The 19,661-nt window shown below is 52.5% G+C and overlaps 2 protein-coding genes across 4 annotated transcripts in view; one reads left to right on the forward strand and one right to left on the reverse strand.

Annotated features, from left to right (window-relative positions):
• Positions 1 to 19,661, reverse strand: part of LOC105723611 (myeloid cell surface antigen CD33-like) — a 169,272-nt gene that overhangs the window by 85,602 nt on the left and 64,009 nt on the right. The window contains exon 1 of one of the 3 annotated variants that reach the window (XM_064380986.1): positions 7,591 to 7,619. The exons of the other annotated variants lie outside the window; for them this stretch is intronic. The gene's annotated coding sequence lies outside the window, so the exon portion shown is untranslated. Of the gene's footprint in view, positions 1 to 7,590; positions 7,620 to 19,661 lie in introns of those variants that run through there. 3 annotated transcript variants of the gene reach the window in all.
• Positions 20 to 8,152, forward strand: LOC110567827 (cytoplasmic tRNA 2-thiolation protein 1). The gene is made up of 3 exons (XM_021668568.2): positions 20 to 225; positions 2,581 to 3,109; positions 7,614 to 8,152. The coding sequence occupies exons 2-3, from the start codon at positions 2,602 to 2,604 to the stop codon at positions 8,150 to 8,152; spliced, it is 1,047 nt and encodes a 348-aa protein (XP_021524243.2). The 5' UTR covers positions 20 to 225; positions 2,581 to 2,601.

A 19,661-nucleotide genomic window follows, 5' to 3' on the forward strand; every position in this document is an offset into this window, starting at 1 on the left:
TTTGGGGGCAGCAGAATGAACAATGCAAATGTTTCCCGGAGTTGTAAGCTAAGCGGAACCCCGGGGCCACTGGCGCATCAAGCGGCACTGCCGCATGGGATTCTGGGAGCTGTAGGCAAGGAAGTCCCAAGACCTTGTAGGAGTGGTAGTTTCGGAGTAGTCACTTCCGTGCCAGCCTTCCGCGTGGTGGGCAGTGTGGACGTCCCAGCACTGCGTTCTGCCCGGGTGAGTATTTACTCCTGCGGTGGGTTGGCATGTGGACCCCGGCTCTTTGTTGCAGTGCCGTGGGAGGGTTGAAAGTCTCTCCGAGCGTGAGACGCTTCTGATTTCCCAGCGCGGTGTCCCTGAGGCCTGGTAGCTAGGATTCCCACTTTGGACGCTGCGGTCTGGCCTGTCTCTTACCGGGCCACCCTCTTCCCCAAGACAGGATATGATCATCTCCCTGTCCCCGCCCCCATGCCACACTCTCAGTCCTTTTGACAAGGCTGCAATCCAGAGGCATCCCTGGGGTCCGCGGTCTCTCTTCTGGGATCATTTGTTATTCCCTCATCCTACAGATATTTACTGAGCACCGACTCTGCGCAAGTTGGGGAGGGGGGCGGTCGGCAGCAGACCAACCCTGCCCCTGCCTTGAAGAAGCAGAGAGACAGACCTGTCACCAGTGACAGCGAGTCAGGATCAGGGCCGGTATGGAGGCACACATGCAGCTCTGGGGGCCCTGGTGGAGGCGCCCGACTCAGTGACTGGGGTCCATAAAGTCTTTGAGGGAAGACGTTTAACATGCACGTCAAGCTTGACATGTCCAAATGGAATTCCTGGTCTTCTCCCCTCAAAAAATGGCCCCACCATCCCTCCACTGCTCAGGCCAGAACCTCAAAGTTACCCTTCATCACTTTCTCTCGTCACTGCCCCAGTCAATCTGCCCGGCTTGACCCTGGGAGACAGAGGTTCCAGTGAGCCAAAATTGTGCCACTGCACTTTAGCCTAGGTGACAGAGTGAGACTCCATCTCAAAAAATTTAAAACTTAAAATATTTTTTAAAGAATGGAAAGAGATGGGTGCTAGGCAGGACCTGAAAACATGAAAAGGCCTCCCCAGAAGAGAATTGAGCAGAAAATCCAGGAGCACAGAAGGAGGAGTGAGTCAAAAACAGGGGGAGGAAAGATTCCAAGGGGTGCTGCAGCCATCTGGGAGAGAGACAGACCTGACTAGGGTGCTGTCATGGAGAGGGTCAGAAGGGATTGGCTGTTTTGAAGCCATATTCAAATAGGATTTGCTATTTCATTTAGGTACCTGGAGTTTGAAAAGGTCCGGAGTTGGCATTGCAGTTTGGTGCCACTCACTGGGAGCATGACAAGTGTAATGAGAGAAAGAGCAGTCCAGTTTCCTGAACCCCAAAGCTTCTGGCCTGAGCAGCTGGATGGATGGAGCTGCCTTGTGCTCCAGGAGAAGCCCATTGGGTTAGAGAAATTAGGAATTTGGGTTTGGAGATGCCTATTAGACATCTGAGCCACTGGCCTCTGCCCTCAGAGAAGTTAGAGACAGTAAATATAGTCACATAAAATAATTCCACACATTGTGGTAAGTCCTAGAAGCAATGTGACCTGCTCTGAATGGCAAGGAAACAAAGGCAGTAGTCCAGGCTGGAGGTGATGGTGGTTTGGGAGGGGAACTGAGCCTGGGGAGTTTTTGTGGGTTCACCAGGCAGGCAGGACAAGATTTGACTGGAAGGTTGGAGTCTTGGCTGGGTGGAGAAGGATAAGGTAGGAAAGAAAACGGATGGAGGTCAAAGATAGGCTGATCCATGTCTTGATGAGGCCACAGAAACTTATGGGGGATTCTGATACCAGAGCAGGGTTGAGTTCAATCTTGGAGGCCCACACATTCTTTTATCCCCACAACAGGTGCAACCCCAGCTGGTCTCCTGAGAGGTGTGATCCAGGCTGCCTGTGTGTTCCCTGGAGAAGGTGTTCACCCTGCCTTTCATAGGATGCAATCAGAACCCATTCCTGGAGACTGTATCCCACCCTACAGAGTGAAATCAATTGGCCTTTCCTGTTTTCCTCCTTCCCCTGAACACAGCTTCAATCCCCTGGCCTCCCTCTGTCCTGAGAGTCATAAATCCCTCACCTCCCAAGCTCTCTTAACAGCCCTGGTGGCCCAGGCCAATGATATCTACCTTGTCCTTCTGATCTGGGCTATAATAAGGGTGGCCTCCCTGGAGGTTGTGACAAATGGTCCTTAATATACACCCCATACCTCTGGACAAGACACAACCTAATCTTGGGTATAACCTGCTTGTCCTCCTTCTCTTTAGCCCTGAAGCCAGCTTCTTAAGCTACTTCTCTTCTTGGTGCACAATGGTGCAATCCAAGAAGCCTTCCCTAAGGCAGTGGCTTCCTTACACCAGGACCCACTTATAACCGTCCTGTCCCCAGTGCTAGAAGAAGCTACTCCACTCGCGCACAAGTCTCCCTGGTCTATTCCAGCCAGAGGTGCAATCCTGACAATCTCCCTGAAGGCAAGGACCCTGCAATCCGGAATCCACACGTAACCCACCTCCTCTCTCACCCTGTCTAGGAGAAGCCGACGCCTCCCGCAATGCCCGCCCCACCGTGTACCTCCTGCCACGCGGCACGTGCTGCCCTCCGCCGTCCGCGCTCGGGCCAAGCGCTGTGCGGTGCCTGCTTCTGTACCGCCTTTGAGGCCGAGGTGCTGCACACGGTGCTCGCAGGCCGCCTGCTGCCGCCTGATGCAGTGGTGGCTGTGGGCGCCTCGGGCGGCAAGGACTCTACGGTGCTGGCGCACGTGCTGCGCGAGCTGGCACCGCGCCTGGGCATCTCACTGCAGCTCGTGGCCGTCGACGAGGGCATCGGCGGCTACCGGGACGCGGCGCTGGCGGCCGTGCGGCGCCAAGCGGCGCGCTGGGAGCTGCCGCTCACCGTCGTGGCCTACGAAGACCTCTTCGGGGGCTGGACAATGGATGCGGTAGCCCGCAGCACAGCTGGCTCCGGCCGCAGCCGCTCTTGCTGCACCTTTTGCGGGGTGCTGCGTCGCCGGGCGCTGGAGGAAGGAGCACGCCGCGTGGGAGCCACGCACATCGTGACGGGTGAGCGCAGGCGCAGCCGCCGAGCGGCATGCTCAGAGGCAGTGGGGCGCATGCACGGGCCGGGGGGGCGGGGCCTGAAAGGGAACTCATGCGCATGCTCCAGAGCGGGGGCGGAGACCTTGGGCGTGGCTTAACGGGAGAATCCCAGTAAGATGTGGAAGTGCGCACGCTCCAGTTTGGGGCTGAGGCCCTCTGAAGGTTCTAGACGCTGGGGAGACCGAGGGGCCAGGCAGGGATCATGAAGGTTTTTGGGTCTTGGCCATAGTCTTGGTCTGCAGAGATTGCCAAACGGGAGGGAGGTGAATGTTTCTGGAGATTAGATCTCTGGTTCTTCGCTTATTTTTAAGTGTTTCTAACATGCTTGATCTCTTTCAGAATCCAGCTCTGTCTCTAAAAAGTATCTCTGTATCTTAATTCCTTTTCTTTGTTGGCCTCTCCTTTCTTTGTAAGTTTTTTATTCTCTTTCATCCATTCCTTCAACAAACAGATGCTGAGTTTCTGCTATATGCCGGATCTCATGTGGCCAAAGTTCTTAACTACTCTGTACTTCTATTTCTCTCCATCCCTAAAACAGGAGTATGAATGGTACCCAGCTCATAAACTTACTATTACAATTAGATGAGTCTATTTAGTAGAAGTATAATATCTATTTTATAGTTATGTTACATAACCTGTATGATATAGTATGGATTACACATTTTATACGTGCTATATTATCATCATCGTTGTCAGGCTAGGACTGAGAATACAGTTATACACAAATTCCTACCTTTGCATGGTTATCAAGTACAAAATTATAAACACTATACACGTTACTGACCATGTATGGACATGTTACGGACTATGTGTACACACAGAGAACCCTATGATGTGGAAGGAGTCGGGTCGGGGAACTATTTTGAAATCTGAAGGCTCACGGTGAAGAGGTAAAGGGTAGAACTGGGGAGAGGTTGTTGGCCTGTACAAAAGCCAATTTGGGCTGCCCCAAGAAGTCCAGTGTGGCTGGATCCCAGAAAGCAAGGGCAGGGGAGGCTGGAGAGGTGGAAGAGGTCAGGCCTTACCCTGTAGGCTGTGGTGGAACCAGTAAAGGTGACAAGAAGGGAGTTTCACTTTGAAAAGCTCACCCAGGCCATGGTGAGGAACCTGGGTTGGAGGGGCAGGGACAAAGCCAAGGACACCAGTCAGTGGGGAGCCAACTGCAGTCACGGAGGTGAGAGTGGTGGTTGGAGAGAATCAGCACATTCGAAGGCTATGAAGGCAGAAGTCGTTCTGAGTCTGTCATCTGCCACCGTGCTAGGGCATCGGCTCTGGGAAGGCTTACTGAGCTTCATTCACTGGTGTGGCCCCTTCCTTACCGAATAACTTTGGAGAAATCCCTAGATCTCTGTGATTGAAAATGGGAACAGTAATCCTTTCCATACAAGAGCAGTGTATGGAAAGAATGAGAGGCTTGGGTTGGGCACCGTGGCTCATGCCTGTAATCCCAGCACTTTGGGAGGCCGAGGCGGGTGGACCACGAGGTCAAGAGTTCAAGACCAGCATGGCCAACGTGGTGAAACCCCATCTCTACTAAGAATACGAAAATTACCCGAGCATGGTGGCAGGCCCCTGTAATCCCAGCTACTTGGGAGGCTGAGGCAGGAGGACTGCTTGAACCCAGGAGGCAGAGGTTGCAGTGAGCCAAGATCACACCACTGCAACTCCAGCTTGGGCGACAGAGCAAGACTCCGTCGGGGGCAGGGGTGGAGAATGAGAGACAGCCTCAGGTTTTAAAGTTAATTTGATAGAATCACTTAGTAATTGTACTTCTAAAAGTAATGAAGGCTTCCAGAAAAATCCCTAACTTGGAAGGTGATTTTTCCCTTTGTTTATACACTCTATTTTCAAAGGCATAGTATAATGATTGTTATAATAATTATTACAAAATCGGGAGCTCTTAAGTGGGTTTGTAATGACCAAGTGTGGAGCAAATCCAGTCTCTCCTAATGGATGTGGTTTACAACTTTAAGTCAGTAGTAAACTTTTAACCAGATGTCATTTCCAATAGCAAACATGCTAATCTCAAGGTCACAGGGCTTGGCAGTTCTTTGGAAGGTAACCATTACTACAAACACAATTAGAGCCAAGTTCTTGGAGGATTTTTACCATATAGACCAGGGTCTCTCAACTTCGGCCCTATTGACATTTGGGGCCAGATAGTTTGTTGTTAGGGAGCTATCCTCTGCGTTATAGGATTTTAGCAACATCCCTGGCCTCTACCCATTAGATGCTATTTAATAGTAGCACCACACCCCCAGCCTGACAACCAGAAATGTCTCCAGCCATTGCCAGATGTCTCTGGGGGAGGGAAGGAGGGCAGAATCATCCCAGATTGAGAAGCACTGATACAGACTCAAATATAACTTGACAAGACACAGAACAAGTATGGCTTCAATTTCATGGTGACCAGTGTGTAAATATTTCTCACTGTTATTTCTAAACAAAGATAACAAAAACACTGCAGTGATTACAGGTGGGGTGGTTCATGCTAGTAATCCCAGCCACTCTGGGAGGCGGAGGCAGATGGATCACTTGAGCTCAGGAGTTCAAGACCAGCTTGGCCAACATGGAGAAACTCTGTCTGTACAAAAATGCAAAAATTAGCTGGGCATGGTGGCATGCACCTGTGGTCCCAGCTACTCTGGAGGCTGAGGCGGGGCAGGGGCAGGGATCACTTAAGCCTGGGAAACGGAGGTTGCAGTGAGCTGAGGTCGAGCCACTGTACTCCAGCCTGGGCACTAAAGCAAGACACACACACACACACGTATACACACACACACATAATGAAAAAAACATAAACTACAGTCTGTGTTGTCAGAGGCCCTGTGTCATTTGTCTTCTCTAGCTGCTATAACAAATTACTTAAAATTTCACAGCTTTAAACAACACAGATGTATTATCTTGCATTTCTGGAGATTAGAAGTCTAGCAAGTCTCACCGGGCTAAAATCGAAGTGTCAACAGTGCCGAGTTTCTCCTGGAGGCTCTTGGGCCAAGGGGGTCCATTTCCTTGCCTTTTCCAGCTTCCGGAGGCTGCCCACATTCCTGGCTCATGCTGGCTCATGGCCTCTTCCTCCATTTTCTTGTCTTTTTTTTTTTCCTTTTGAAACAGAGTCTTGCTTTGTTGCCCAGGCTGGAGTGCAGTGGCACAATCTTGGCTCACTGCAACCTCGCCTCAACCTCCCGAGTAGCTGGGGTTACAGGTGCCTGCCACCACGCCCTGCTAATTTTTGTATTTTTAGTAGAGATGGGGTTTCACCATGTTGGCCAGGCTGGTCTCAAACTCCTGGCCTCAGGTGATCCTCCCACTTCGGCCTCCCAAAGTGCTGGGATTACAAGCTTGAGCCATTGTGCCCAGCTCTTCCTCCATTTTCAAAGCTAAGGATGGCAGGTTGAGTCCTACTGTTTGCGTCACTCTAACCTTGCCTCTGCCCTCACAACCCCCATATGCAGTAGGCGGGTGGCAAATGCGGTACCCCAAGTTCCCCAGGGAGCTTGTGTGTGTTCCCCTCTTGATTCCTGCTGTGTCCACCTCCAGCCTCCACCTGGCTGTCTCACAGTGCCCAGCGGTGCTCCATGGCCCTGTCTCCCTCTCTTGGACTCTGGGTCCTTGTGCCCTATGGTGCCCAGGGGAGCTCAATGGCTCAGGCTCCCCCTTCCCATCTCTCTCTGGGTCCTGGCCGCCCACTATGTTCAAAGGTCTCCTTGGTCTTCTCTCTCCCTCTTCTGCCTCCCTTCTCCACTCTAAGGGTCTTTGTGATTACAAGCGCACCTGGATAATCTGCCATACTCTCCCTATTGTAAAGTCGGTTGATTAGCAGCCCCAATTCAACTTGCAACCTTAATTTCCCTTTGCCCTGCAGCCAAACATATCCGTAGGTTCCCAAAATTAGGCCATGGACACCCTAGGCGGTGGGGGAGAGGGCAGCCTGCCTACCCACCAGCTCTCTTGAGAATCTCTGTTAAATACCTTAAACACCATTCTGATTTTTGTGTACAGTTTGAATTACAGTTTTAACTGAGGATGATAAGGTTATTAGCAGCATAATGCACTTTTACTCCCTACAGAACAGGGCAACTAGCATAAGGTCCGCTCTGCAGTAGGTGGGTGGTCCATGAGGCCCCCCATCAAGTTGCGCCAGGGGAGCTTATGTTTCTCTTTTTTTGTTGTGTCCACCTCCGGCCTGTACCTGGCTGCCTCGCGGTTCCCCAGGGGTCTCCATGGCTCTCTCTCCCCTCCCTGTCTCTGGATCCTGGCTGTCACACGTTTTTCAGGGGTCTCCATGGCTCACTATCCCCCTCGCCATCTTTCTGGGTCCTGGCGGTCCCACTGTGCCCTAGGTCTCCATGGGTCTCCCCTCCCAGTCTCCCTCTGGGTCCTGGTGGACCCTTGGTTCCCCGGGGGGCTCCCTGACCAGCAACGCCCTCCGCGCCCCAGCTCACCTGCTCCCGTCTCTCCCCACCAGGTCACAACGCAGACGACATGGCGGAGACCGTGCTCATGAACTTCCTGCGGGGCGACGCGGGGCGGCTGGCCCGGGGCGGGGGCCTGGGCTCTCCGGGCGAGGGGGGCGCCCTGCCGCGCTGCCGCCCGCTGCAGTTCGCCTCGCAGAAGGAGGTGGTGCTGTACGCGCACTTCCGCCGCCTGGACTACTTCTCCGAGGAGTGCGTCTACGCGCCCGAGGCCTTCCGCGGCCACGCCCGGGACCTGCTCAAGCGCCTGGAGGCGGCGCGGCCGTCGGCGGTGCTGGACCTCGTGCACTCCGCCGAGCGCCTGGCGCTGGCCCCGTCCGCTCGGCCCCCGCGCCCCGGCGCCTGCTCCCGCTGCGGGGCTCTGGCCAGCCGCGCGCTCTGCCAGGCCTGTGCGCTCCTGGACGGCCTGAACCGCGGCCGGCCCCGCCTGACCATCGGCAAGGGCCGCCGGGGGCTGGACGAGCAGGCGACGCCGGGGACGCCCGGGGATCCTGACAAGACCCCCACCCCCAAGGCCGTACCCACCTTCTAGCGACTCCGGGTCTCCTGCCGGGATCTGATGTCCCCCAGGGTGGGGACTGCCTGTAAATGACACTGTGAATAAACCCCCGTTACCTTGTCAGGCCTTCTATGTGAGGTTGGGAGGGGGACGAGGCCCTGGTGACCTGGAATCCTGAAGAAACTGGGACCCCAGACTTCAGGGTCTCAGGGACGAAGGGTCTCACACTGGGTTTCTGGCTCTGAGGGAGGAGGGGGCTGGGGGCTCATCCTGGGTCTGAGAGAGGAGGGCTAGGCCTAGAGGAAGTGGGCTGGGGTCCTTAGGCATCTGCACCTGAGGAAGGAGGGCCTGGGGTCGTGGACTCCTGGGTCTCACGGGGGAGGGGGCTGAACATCTTGTGATTCCTGAGCGAGTGGGGGTAGGTTGGGGACCAACTGCTGGTTCTGGGCGCAGTCAGCATGATCCTGACCCTCCTTGAAAACCAGATTCCTGATGTTTGTTTGCCCACAGTGGGGTAAGCAGAGTGACATGAATTGATGGACACACGCCATTCACAGCCCCCGCCCCGCTGCCTCCCTTACAGCGCTTCGTGTGCAGCCTCTCATGTGGTCTCCACCACGGCCTCACTGGCTTTAGCCTGAGGTGGTAAATGGCTCTAAGACACCCAGCCGGAAGGGGTCAAATCGAGGGCTCCCTCCAGAGCCCTCAAAGATTGAAGGTCGTGGAATGGGCCCTCCCCGACCCATCCCCTCCGGAATCTCTCCTGGTATCTCTGTCACGGGTGAGGAGGGATTGGATGGGCTCCCAAACCTTGGACTCTGGAGGCAGGGTTGCGTGAGCCTATGTCACTGACTTAGCCTCTGATCTTCCATTTCTTTGAAAATGGAGTCAGTCCCCTCCCCCGCCCCAATTAAGGCACCACTGGGAGGAAATGGAAGATCAGAGAAGTGGAGGTGCTGAATAAATGGTGAGCACTTAGACCTGGTTGTTTATGTTACCGTCTGGCCACACCAAGGGGCGCTGGGTTTCAGGGTTGCTGTCCTGTAGGTAACGGGAGGTTGTGAGGGTCTCAAGCTTCCTGGGGAGATGGTGCTCTCAGTCCCACCTCCAGGGCTTGCTGGGCTGGCTTCTTGTCAGAAATGCCCCTTCTTCCCATCGCCCTGCTCAGATCCTCCAGGGTCCTCCTAGAAGGCTTCTCAATTCTGTCCTCCCACCACTCAACCCAGGGCTTAGTATTCTCCCAAACCCCTGCTTCTCAGTCCTGTCCTCACCCTGTGGCCATCCAAACGTGGGCTGGAGGGCAAGGACCGGATTATTCACTGAAAACATATATGAGCACCTCCTTTGCATCAGGCATTCCTCTGGGTTCTAGGAACATGGCGGTGAACAGGAGACAAGGCTCCTGCCCTCATGAAGTTCAGTCTGGGGGAAATGGACAGTAAGCACATCAATATATAATGCCAGGTAGTGATGAAGGCTACAGATTAAAGATGATGAGAGAAAGAAACAGGAAGGGCTTATTTCCATAGGGGTCAGGGAAGGAAGGGCCTTGGAGGAAGTGATGTTATGCGCAGACCTGCAGAAGCAAAAACAAATCACGGGGCCATTTGGGGGAAGAGCTTTCCTGGTGGAGGGAACTGCCAGTGTAAAAGCCCGAAGGTAGGAATAAGCTTGCAAGTGCAGGGAACAGCAACTACAGTGTGGCGGGAACAGAGTGAGTGAGGAAGAGACGAGATGAGCCAGTAAGCAGAGGTGGGTCATGCATGGCCTTGTGTTGGTGAGAAAGACTTGAATTTTAAGAGTGATGGTAGGTCTTTGGAGGGCTTTGGACCCAGCAGTGGGTCCAATTTCCATTTTCTAAAAGTTACTCCAGCTGCTGTGAGGAGAATGCGCTGTAGGGGGTGCAAGATGACCGAGATCAGTTGTGCAGGATGATGCTTGTGTGCCTGTCCTGGCGCCAAGTGTGCCTTCCTCATTAGCTCATGACATGAGGAATGGGTTTTCAGCACCGAGTTTTTTAAATTGGTACATAGAAGGATCTAAAAGTTTATTTTTTGTATTATTTTATTTTTCCCTGAGTTATTGGGGTACAGGTGGTATTTGATTACATGAGTAAGTTCTTTTTTTTTTTTTTTTTTGAGATGGAGTTTCACTCTTGTTACCCAGGCTGGAGTGCAATGGCGCAATCTCGGCTCACCGAAACCTCCGCCTCCTGGGTTCAAGCGATTCTGCTGCCTCAGTCTCCTGAGTAGCTGGGATTACAGGCACGCGCCACCATGCCCAGCTAACTTTTTGTATTTTTAGTAGAGACGGGGTTTCACCATGTTGACCAGGATGGTCTCCATCTCTTGACCTCATGATCCACCCGCCTCAGCTTCCCAAAGTGCTGTGATTACAGGCGTGAGCCACCGCGCCCGGCCACATGAGTAAGTTCTTCAGTGGAGATTTGTGAGATTTTTGCGTACCCATCACCTGAGCATATACACTGCAGCATATTTGTTGTCTTTTATCCCTCACTCCCCTCTCACTCCTTCCTACAAAGTCCCCAAAGTCCATTGTATCATCTTATAAGCCTTTGCATCCTCGTAGCTTAGCTCCCACATATCAGTGAGAACATACGATGGTTGGTTTTCATTCCTGAGTTACTTCACTTAGAATAATAGTCTCCAATCTCACCCGGGTCCTTGCAAATGCTCTTAACTCATTCCTTTTTATGGCTGAGTAGTGTTCCACTATATATATATATATATATATATATATATCTCATAGTTTCTTTATATATATATATATATTTATTATAATAATATATATACATTTATTTATACACTATATATATATATCACAGTTTATATATATCATAGTTTCTTTATTCACGTGTTGATCAGTGAGCATTTGGGTTGGTTCCTTCAGCACCAATTTTATGAAGGATAAACTTGCAGCCCAGAAAGGTAAAGTAAGTTTCTGGGGCCACACTGCAGCCAATCAGGAAAGGAGCTGGGGCTCTTGACCATTTTGCTGCACTGCCTGTTGGAAGCCAGAGGACCTAGTTCCTGTTGCTAATGTGCCAGGATTTCCATGTGGCTTTGGGCAAGGGGCCTTTCCCCTTCTGGTTATTGGAGTTTCTCCCTCTGCGTGGGGGAGTGGCCAGTGGTTGGATTTCTTTTGTGGTTTAAGGCACTCTCCAATAGAAAATGCAAACTGTATGTATAATTTCACATTTTCTCCTACAGAAGGGACACAAGTGACATTTTAATAAATGTATTTGACCCACTTATACAAAATATTAGCATTTTAATATGTAATCAGTATGTTAAAACTTAAGCCAGATGTTTCGTACATTTTTTTTTCATATAAAGTTTTCAAAGTTCAATGTGTATGTTATACTTCCAGCCCATCTCAATCCAGACTCCCCACACTTCAGCCGCCACTCGGGACTCGCAGGCACTCTACTGGACCGTGCAGATTTGCAAATGTGCTTCCTAGACCCAGACTGCCTGAGGGTCGGAACCAAGCTCTGCTCGGCGAGCTGTGTGACCTTGAGCAGGCTCCTCGGCTGTACAGCGTGGGGAGGAATGGGACTTCCACCCGGTGATCGTTGTTAATAAATACGTATCAGTGCTTAGAAGAGCGCCTGGCATTGAGTGAGTGCTTGCCATTCGTCTTAGCCTGGGCTTGCAGCCTTCCTTATGGGGGCCTCTGAAGAGCTGGGGGTGCCAGGCACAGTGGCTCATGCCTGAAATCCCAGCACTTTGCGAGGCCGAGGCAGGCAGATCACTTGAGGTCAGGAGTTCGAGACGGAACCCGTCTCTACTAAAAATGCAAAAATTAGCCAGGTGGAGTGGCAGGTGCCTGTAATCCCAGCTACCCAGGAGGCTGAGGTTTGAACCCGGGAAGCAGAGGTTGCAGTGACCCGAGATCTCAAGATCTGGCCAGTGCACTCCAGCCTGGGCAACAGAGCCAGGCTCCATCTCAACAGAACAAAACAAGAACCCTGGGGGAAGGTGCTCTTTTCAGCTCTGGACACAAGTGGTCGCTGTGACCTCACCTGTGCATCAGGTTGTCATTGACAGCAAAAGCAGATCTCCCCTTCCCCGGCCCAGACCGGGAGCTCAGCTCTCTCCACTCACCTACCCGCTGGTCTCTGAGCCATTCCTCAAGGGTGAGAGACACAGGTCGTCAGAGATCTTAAGGCCCCATATAAACACTGGACACTCCTTGACCTCTAGGCCCCTGTGTTCATTCAGCCGCTCAACAAACGCTTTTTGAGCACATGATTGGTGACAGCGGTGGACGGAACAAAACCTTGCCTTCGAGAGAGACAACAAACAAAACAAAAAACAAGAAAAATAAGTCAATTGTATAGTATGTCAGACGGTGCTAATCGCATATATGTAAGCAGGAGAGACAGGGAAGGCTTCAAGGAGTAGATACGCTGGGAAAGGTGCAGGGTGAGGCAGAGAGCACAGGGTGGGTGAGGCAGAGAGCACAGGGTGGGTTGGTGGGTTGGGGCGGGGGGAGGTGGGAAACGGGAAAGTGCTCCTGGCAGGAAACAGCAGTGCAAACTCTGAGACTGAGGGAGAAAGCAGAGGGGGCAAGTGGAGGAGAGGTGAGAGGGAGAGGCAAGTTCGGCTTGTCTTTGGTTCTGAGCACTGCAGAAGCCATGGAGGATATTTGAGCAAAGGAGGGATACTGATCACCCCTTTATTCATGCAGCAAACATTTCCTGACGCCTCCTTGGAGCTGGCGGGCCCTGCGCAGGGCGGTGGGGCAATGCGGCTGAGTCAGCCCCGTCCCTGCCCTCGATGGGCTCCCTGTCTGATGGCAGAGGCGGGCAGGGACACTGGCAAGTCAAGACCCGGAGGGATACGTGCCACCGTGGGGCTTAGGAGGGACACAGGGGAGGCCCGAGGTGGGGCTTCTAAGTCAGCACGCTGTGTCATGGAATGCTTCCTGAAGGAGGTAGTGTTTAAACCGGGAGCTGGAGATGAGTAAGAATGAGCACAGGAAAGGGTGAGATGGGGACAAACGTGTGAGGCAGAGAGAATGGCAGGCACAGAGGCCTGCAGGCACGGGAGCCCCGAGTCCCTGAGAGCTTTGCCGCTCCTCCTCGTGCAGGATGGTGGAGGGGTGGCCAGCCCTCCATAAAGCACTGGAATTCTGGCGGTGATGGGGTGCTAGGGAGGGTTAGAGCCGACAGGGCCAGCTCTGGGTGTCAGAAAGATGCCTCTGGGGCCGTGTCCAGGAAAGACTGGAGTAGGGAGGATTCATTAGCCGGGAGCCCAGGGAGAGGCCTGGGACAGAGGTCCCGGAGTGGATCTGGTAGCCAAAACTGGGGCCATGGCAAGGGTGTCAGGATGGTGAGAACAGACATGAGGGCTATTTAAGAAGTTTTCACCAAGAGCTGGGAACCCTACTCAAAGCTGAGGGTGTGTTTCCTAAAAGTGAAGAGCCCTACATTTACTCAAAGGCGGTGTAAATCCAAGAGAAGTTTCTCCCAAGCAGACTGAACAAAAATAAAGATGTAGGCCTGGCACAGTGGCTCACGCCTGTAATCCCAGCACTTTGGGAGGCCGAGGTGGGCAGATCACGAGGTCAGGAGTTTGAGACCAGCCTGGCCAACGTGGCGAAACCCCATCTCTATTAAAAATACGAAAAATTAGCCAGGACTAGTGGCGCGCACCTGTAATCCCAGCTACTCTGGAGACTGAGGCAGGATAATCGCGTCAACCTAGGAGGTGGAGGTTGTGGTGAGCAGAGATCACACCATTGCACTCCAGCCTGGGCAGCAGAGCAAGACTCCATCTCAAAAATAAAATAAAACTAAAATAAAGATGTTCGCCACATATGCAGGTGGCCATGGTGAAGCCGGGAGATCCTTTTGCTGAAGGAGTAGGGCTTAGTAAATATGAAGGCCAGGGGCAGGGAGTTGCTGAGGCCGGAGGCCCAGGTGAACACAGATGGTCCTTTAGCTGAACAGGAGGCCTTAGTCTTCACGGGGACAAAGGGACTTTTACTGCGGCCTATAGCCTCAGCAAACACAGCCCCTACATAAACACAGCTAAGGGTGGCAGTGGAGCTGTGAAACGCCAGCGTCCCATCCCATCGGGTCAGAAGCATCCTGCAGGGATTTGGAGTCCAGTCTCAGAAAGACCGGCTTCCCCGTCTTCCACCTGTGCGCTCTCCCAGGGCTGAGTAATTGGAGAGCGCTGTCAGGTCTGAGGAGGTGGAGACATCGAGTGCAGAGATTCTGGAGAAAAGCAGAGATTCTGAGCAGGCTCTGAGATAATCTTCCTCCTTCAGCCTGTTTTCTTAGAGCCCCTGCCGCATGCCAGGTAGCAGATGTGGCACCAGGGATTCAGCAACGAGATAAACAAGGTCCCTGCCCCCGCGAAGCCGCAGTTCCAGTGAGAGGCATCTCTTCCTTCCACAGAGGTTTACTGAGCACCTCCTGTGTGCCAGGGCACAGGGGCAGATAAAGCCGGTGAAAATCCCTGCACTGTCAGGGTTCACACTCAAGTTGTGGGAGACAGATGAGGCAAGACGTAAGAGTAAGAAAGTAAATAAATAAAAGATGAGACACATCCGACAGTGATTAATGCCACAGAGAGGAAAAAAAGCAGCCGTAATAATAAACAATGAAGCAAACACATAAAGCAATTATAGATTAAAATAAGGTGTAGGAAGGTAACCCACAAAGGAGCTGAGATAGAAACTGGAAGGGAATGTCAGCTCTAGAGAAGGTGGTCAGGAGATGACGTTTAAGCTGAAATCTGAAGGAAGATCACAGGCAGAGTGGTGGGAAGCGTGTCCCAGGGAGAAAGAACAGCAAACGCCAATCTCTAAGGTGGGAAGGCACCTCCCATGTCGAGAAAATGGAAGAAGTTCAAGGGGGCAGAGGCACGGTACACAATGGGGTGATGAGGTTGGAAGGATGGACAGAAGCCAGACACCGAGTGCCTTGGAGGCATTTGGGTTTTATTATAATTGCAGTGGGGACTCACAGATGGGTTTTAAGCAGGTTTTAACACGATGCTGTTTTAAGAAGATGTTGGCTGCAGAGTAGAGAATGGACTTAGCATGGTGAGGGCGGGAGGGGCTGGGGGCCGAGGCTGGAAGCAGCAAGACCAGTTAGGATGCTGCTGCATCTGTGCAGGTGAGGGATAAGGGTGACCTGGAAGAGGGTGACTGAGAGGGGACTCGTGGGTGGATTCTTTATCGTGTATTTTGGGCCTGAGTGACAGGAGCTGCCAACATGGGAGGTGAGAGCGAGGGAGGAATCAAAGACGCTCCCAGCTTTGACCCAAGCACCTAGGGAGAGGATGCCAACTTAGAGGAGACACAGGGGGACGGCTGGGGCACACCGTGGAGCTTAAACAGAAATAAATGGGAGGGCATAGAAGTGGGATGGGGGGCAGGATGTTCACTGTCCATCAGCCGAGCATCAGGGGCCCCCAGGTTTGCACACAGAGGCTGCCTGGCACAAAGCACTTTTCAGTGATGGCTCGGAAACATCTGCGAGACGTCTGAGAGCTGCCACCAAGCTAACTCAATCGGAGCCGGCGCATTTGAGGAGGCACCTGCGAGCGTTACTGGGAGAGAGTCTGGATAATCAGTGACACACATGAGATCAGAAGCAGGGAGGCATCAAGTCAGGCTGGCTGAGGTTGAAATCCCAGCCCTTCCACGCCACGTTAGACAACTGACCTCATTTCTCTCCATTTCACCACCTGTAAAATGGGTGTCCTTGTGTCTCATGGGGCTGATGGGAGAATTAAGTGAGACATGCCACACAGTAGGCACTAGAAAGTTCCCAGCGAAGAGCCCATCAAGACCCGAGGGAAGACAGAGGTGGGGGTCCGTCCGCTCATTCCATGAGCACTCACTGCGTGCACACTCAACCCAGGCTGTTCTAGGAGCTGGGACCCATCAAGAAATGAGGCAAACAGAACTCTCCACCCTCGCTAACATGGAAACAGATTTGCAGACAGAGTGGTGTGGTGTTTAACAGCCAAATGATCTGGATTCGAGGCCTGGCTCTGCCACTTGCCCAAGTTACTTAAGGCTTGCTTTCTTCCTCTATAACTTGGTACTAATGAGAGCCCCTCGCCCCATAGGGCTTTCACGAGGATTCAATGTGAGGATGTATGTGAAGCCCTTGGTGACCTGCCCGATCGCTGTTATAAGTGGACGTGGAGACAGGCATCGGCTGACACAGGGAGTGGGGAGCTTCTCGAGAGAGAGAGCCCCAGTTTCCAAATCTCGCTACCTCCACGTGGCCAGAGACCACCTCCCCCGCCATCCGTTCCCATGGTCACACCCAGCCTCCATCTCCATCCAGAAGGGCTCCACCTCTGAAACCACAAAATCCCACGTCCCACTCCCTGACCACAGCCTCCTGTGCCTCGGCGCCACGGCTGTCTGCGACATACCTGTTCTTCCACCTCACAAATGCCTGACCCTCCTCAGGCAGCCTCCCACCCAGCAAGCCCCCTTGTCTCCACCCACTGAGGACATTAGGTTGAGTGAAATAAGCCAGTCACAAGAGGACAAAAATAACACGATGCCTTTTGACCGGGCGCAGTGGCTCACACCTGCAATCCCAGCACTTTGAGAGGTCGAGGTGGGAGGAGGATCACTTGAGCCCGGGAGTTCAAGACCAGCCCCAGAGTCCCCTCTGCCCTGGCAACCCTCCGCTCCCCAGTCCGGCGTTCCTCCCGCCGTCCCCCTGTCCTGCAGGTGGCTTCTCTTTGTCTACATCTAGCAAGTCAGAGGAAAAAAAAATCCACCACCCGCTGAGAGGGTGCCCTTTGAAACACACGATCCTCAAGGTCACTTGGGCCCCTTCGCCACCACCCTCAGCCTTCCCAACCCCATCCGCCAAGGCCCCTTGAGATTTCTTCCTGTTCCCTGGAAGAAGCAGAAACCACAGGACCGACCAGCCTCGACTTCCTGCCATCGGACCCACACCCTACCTGCACCTGCCCTGCCCTTTCCTTCTTCCTTCCCGAAACAATGGAAGAGGCACCTTTCCCCATGTCTGGGGCCGATCCCACCACGCTGCTGGTTGCACCATCCACTGCTTTGTTCCTGAACATCTCGTGAGGTGGTTAAGAGCTCTCCACCTGGGCTCAAATCATGGCATCCCCATTCAGCATTGTGTAACCTTGGTGAGTGGCTGAGCAGCTCCGTCCTGGCTTCCTCCATATGTGCAATGAGGGGAGTTAACAGTACTGGAGGTACTCACGAACTCTCCCATGGCCGGGGGAAGGTGTCAGTGAGTTCATTCTCATGAAATGTGTTCAAATCGTGTTGGATACACACATCAGTGTGCAAATGAACTTGACAGTGGCCTTGGGAGACAACAGAAGGAAGAGTTAAGAGCGTGGAGCGTAGGTTCCGACAGTCCTGGAGTCTCTCTGCTGCCTCCTGCACCTACCAGCCGTGGGACCTTGGACAAGCCACCTCCTCTCTCGGCCTCAGTTTCCCTGTCTGTAAAATGGGAACAAGATACTGCCTCCCTCGAGAAGGCCAGACTTTCTATGACCTCACTGCACTCATTGTCTATTCTGTCCTTGCCCACTCGACCCCCCACTGGCCCTCTGGCAGTTCCCAGACCTACAGACCCCCTTCCATTGCAGGGAGGCCCTTGCTGCCACCTTTTCATAGACTCTCATAACTCGTAATGTCATATATTGTATTTATTTACTTTCTTTTTCCTCTAGAATATAAACATCAGTAGGGGAGGGATTTTTTTGGAAGGGGTATCTACTGTGTTCATGGCTGGATACCCTAGAACTATGAGGGTGTACATAATAGGTGCTTGATAAATATTTCCTTAAAAGAGAGCGCAGAGAGAAAAGGAAGGCAGGTGAGAGAAGACAGAGGGATGAAGGGAAAGAGGGAGGAAAAGAAAGAGGGAAGGAGCTACCCCAGATAAAGAACTTGGCTGGTTAAACAGAATGCGGTCTACACACACAATGGAATAACATTCAGCCTTAAGAAAGGAAAGAAATTCTGGCACATGCTACGATGTGGATGAATGCTGAGAACACTGGGTTAAGTAAAATACGCCAGTCACAAGAGGACAAATATATATATGATTCCTTTTGGCCAGGTGCAGTGGCTCACACCTCTCAACACTTTGAGAGGCTGAGGTGGGAGGAGGATCACTTGAGCCAGGAGTTCAAGACCAGCCTGGGCAGCATAGTGAGACCCCATCTCTAAAAATTTTTTTTTTATTAGCTGGGCATGGTGGTACACACCTGTAGTCCCAACTACTCAGGAGTCTGAAGTGGGAGGATCGCTTGAGCCCAGGAGGTTGTGACTGCACCACTGCACTCCAGCCTGGGTGACTAAGACCTAGCTCTTGAAAAAAAAAAAAAAAAAGCTGATTCCTATTATGCAAGGTACCTAGAATAGTCAAATTCGTAGAGATAGAAAGTAGAATTGTTACCAGGGGCCGGGGGAGGGAGAAGCAGGGAGTTATCATTTAGTGGGTACAGAATTTGGGGATGATGAAAAGACTTGGGGGAGTCAGAGAGGAGTGATGGCTACACAACAATGTGAATGTGCTTACTCCCACTGAACTGCACCTAAAAACGGTTCCAATGGTAGAGTCTATGCTACGTTTATTTTACAACAATAAAAAACTTAAGTTTCCCTAAAGTTTAAACATTTAAAAAGGGGCTCATCTGCCAGGCGTGGTAGCCCACGTCTGGATTCCCAGCACTTTGGGAGGCCGAGGCGGGTGGATCACCTGAAGTCAAGAGTTGGAGACCAGCCGCCTGGCCAACATGGTGAAACCTCGTCTCTACTAAAAACACAAAAATTAGCTGGGCGTGGTGATGTGTGCCTGTAGTCCCAGCTACTCGGGAGGCTGAGGCAGGAGAACCACTTGAACCCTGGAGGCAGAGGTTACAGTGAGCCGAGATCACGCCACTGCACTCTAGCCTGGGTGTCAGAGTGAGATTCCATCTAAAAAAGACAAGGAAAATGAAAGGTTTCATCACAGCACCTGGCTGTGCTGAGCACGGAATACATGTGAGTGATTGTCTTTGTTCCGAGTGTCATCCGGGCTTTTCTTTCTCATCAACAGCCATGTCAAGCATCCTTCCCTCCTCTCACAGCTAAGAGCTGTCTGCACCTGTGGCCTGCTCTGCTCCACCCAGCTGCCACCCCTACCACTCCACCAAGAACCTTTCTCTCCAAAATCACCCGTCACCTGTCTTCCTTCCAGAGGCATCTGACCCACCCCTACCACTCCCTCATTTAAAAAAATATTCTCAGCTGGGCACGGTGGCTCATGCCTGTAATCCTAGCACTTTGGGAGGCCGAGGTGGGTGGATCACCTGAGGTCAGGCGTTCAAGACCAGCCTGGCCACCGTGGTGAAACCCCATCTTAAAAAAAAAAAAAAAAAAAAGTTCTCTGTCTGGGCACAGTGGCTCAAGCCTATAATCCCAGCACTTGGGGAGGCCAAGACAGGCAAATCGCTTGAGCCCTGGAGTTGGAGACCAACCTGGGCTACATCATGAGACCCCGTCT

The sequence above is a fragment of the Aotus nancymaae genome, unplaced genomic scaffold, assembly GCF_030222135.1.
Source record: "Aotus nancymaae isolate 86718 unplaced genomic scaffold, 86718_ANA_hifiasm-v0.15.2.pri h1tg000028l, whole genome shotgun sequence".
Taxonomy (NCBI): domain Eukaryota; kingdom Metazoa; phylum Chordata; class Mammalia; order Primates; family Aotidae; genus Aotus; species Aotus nancymaae.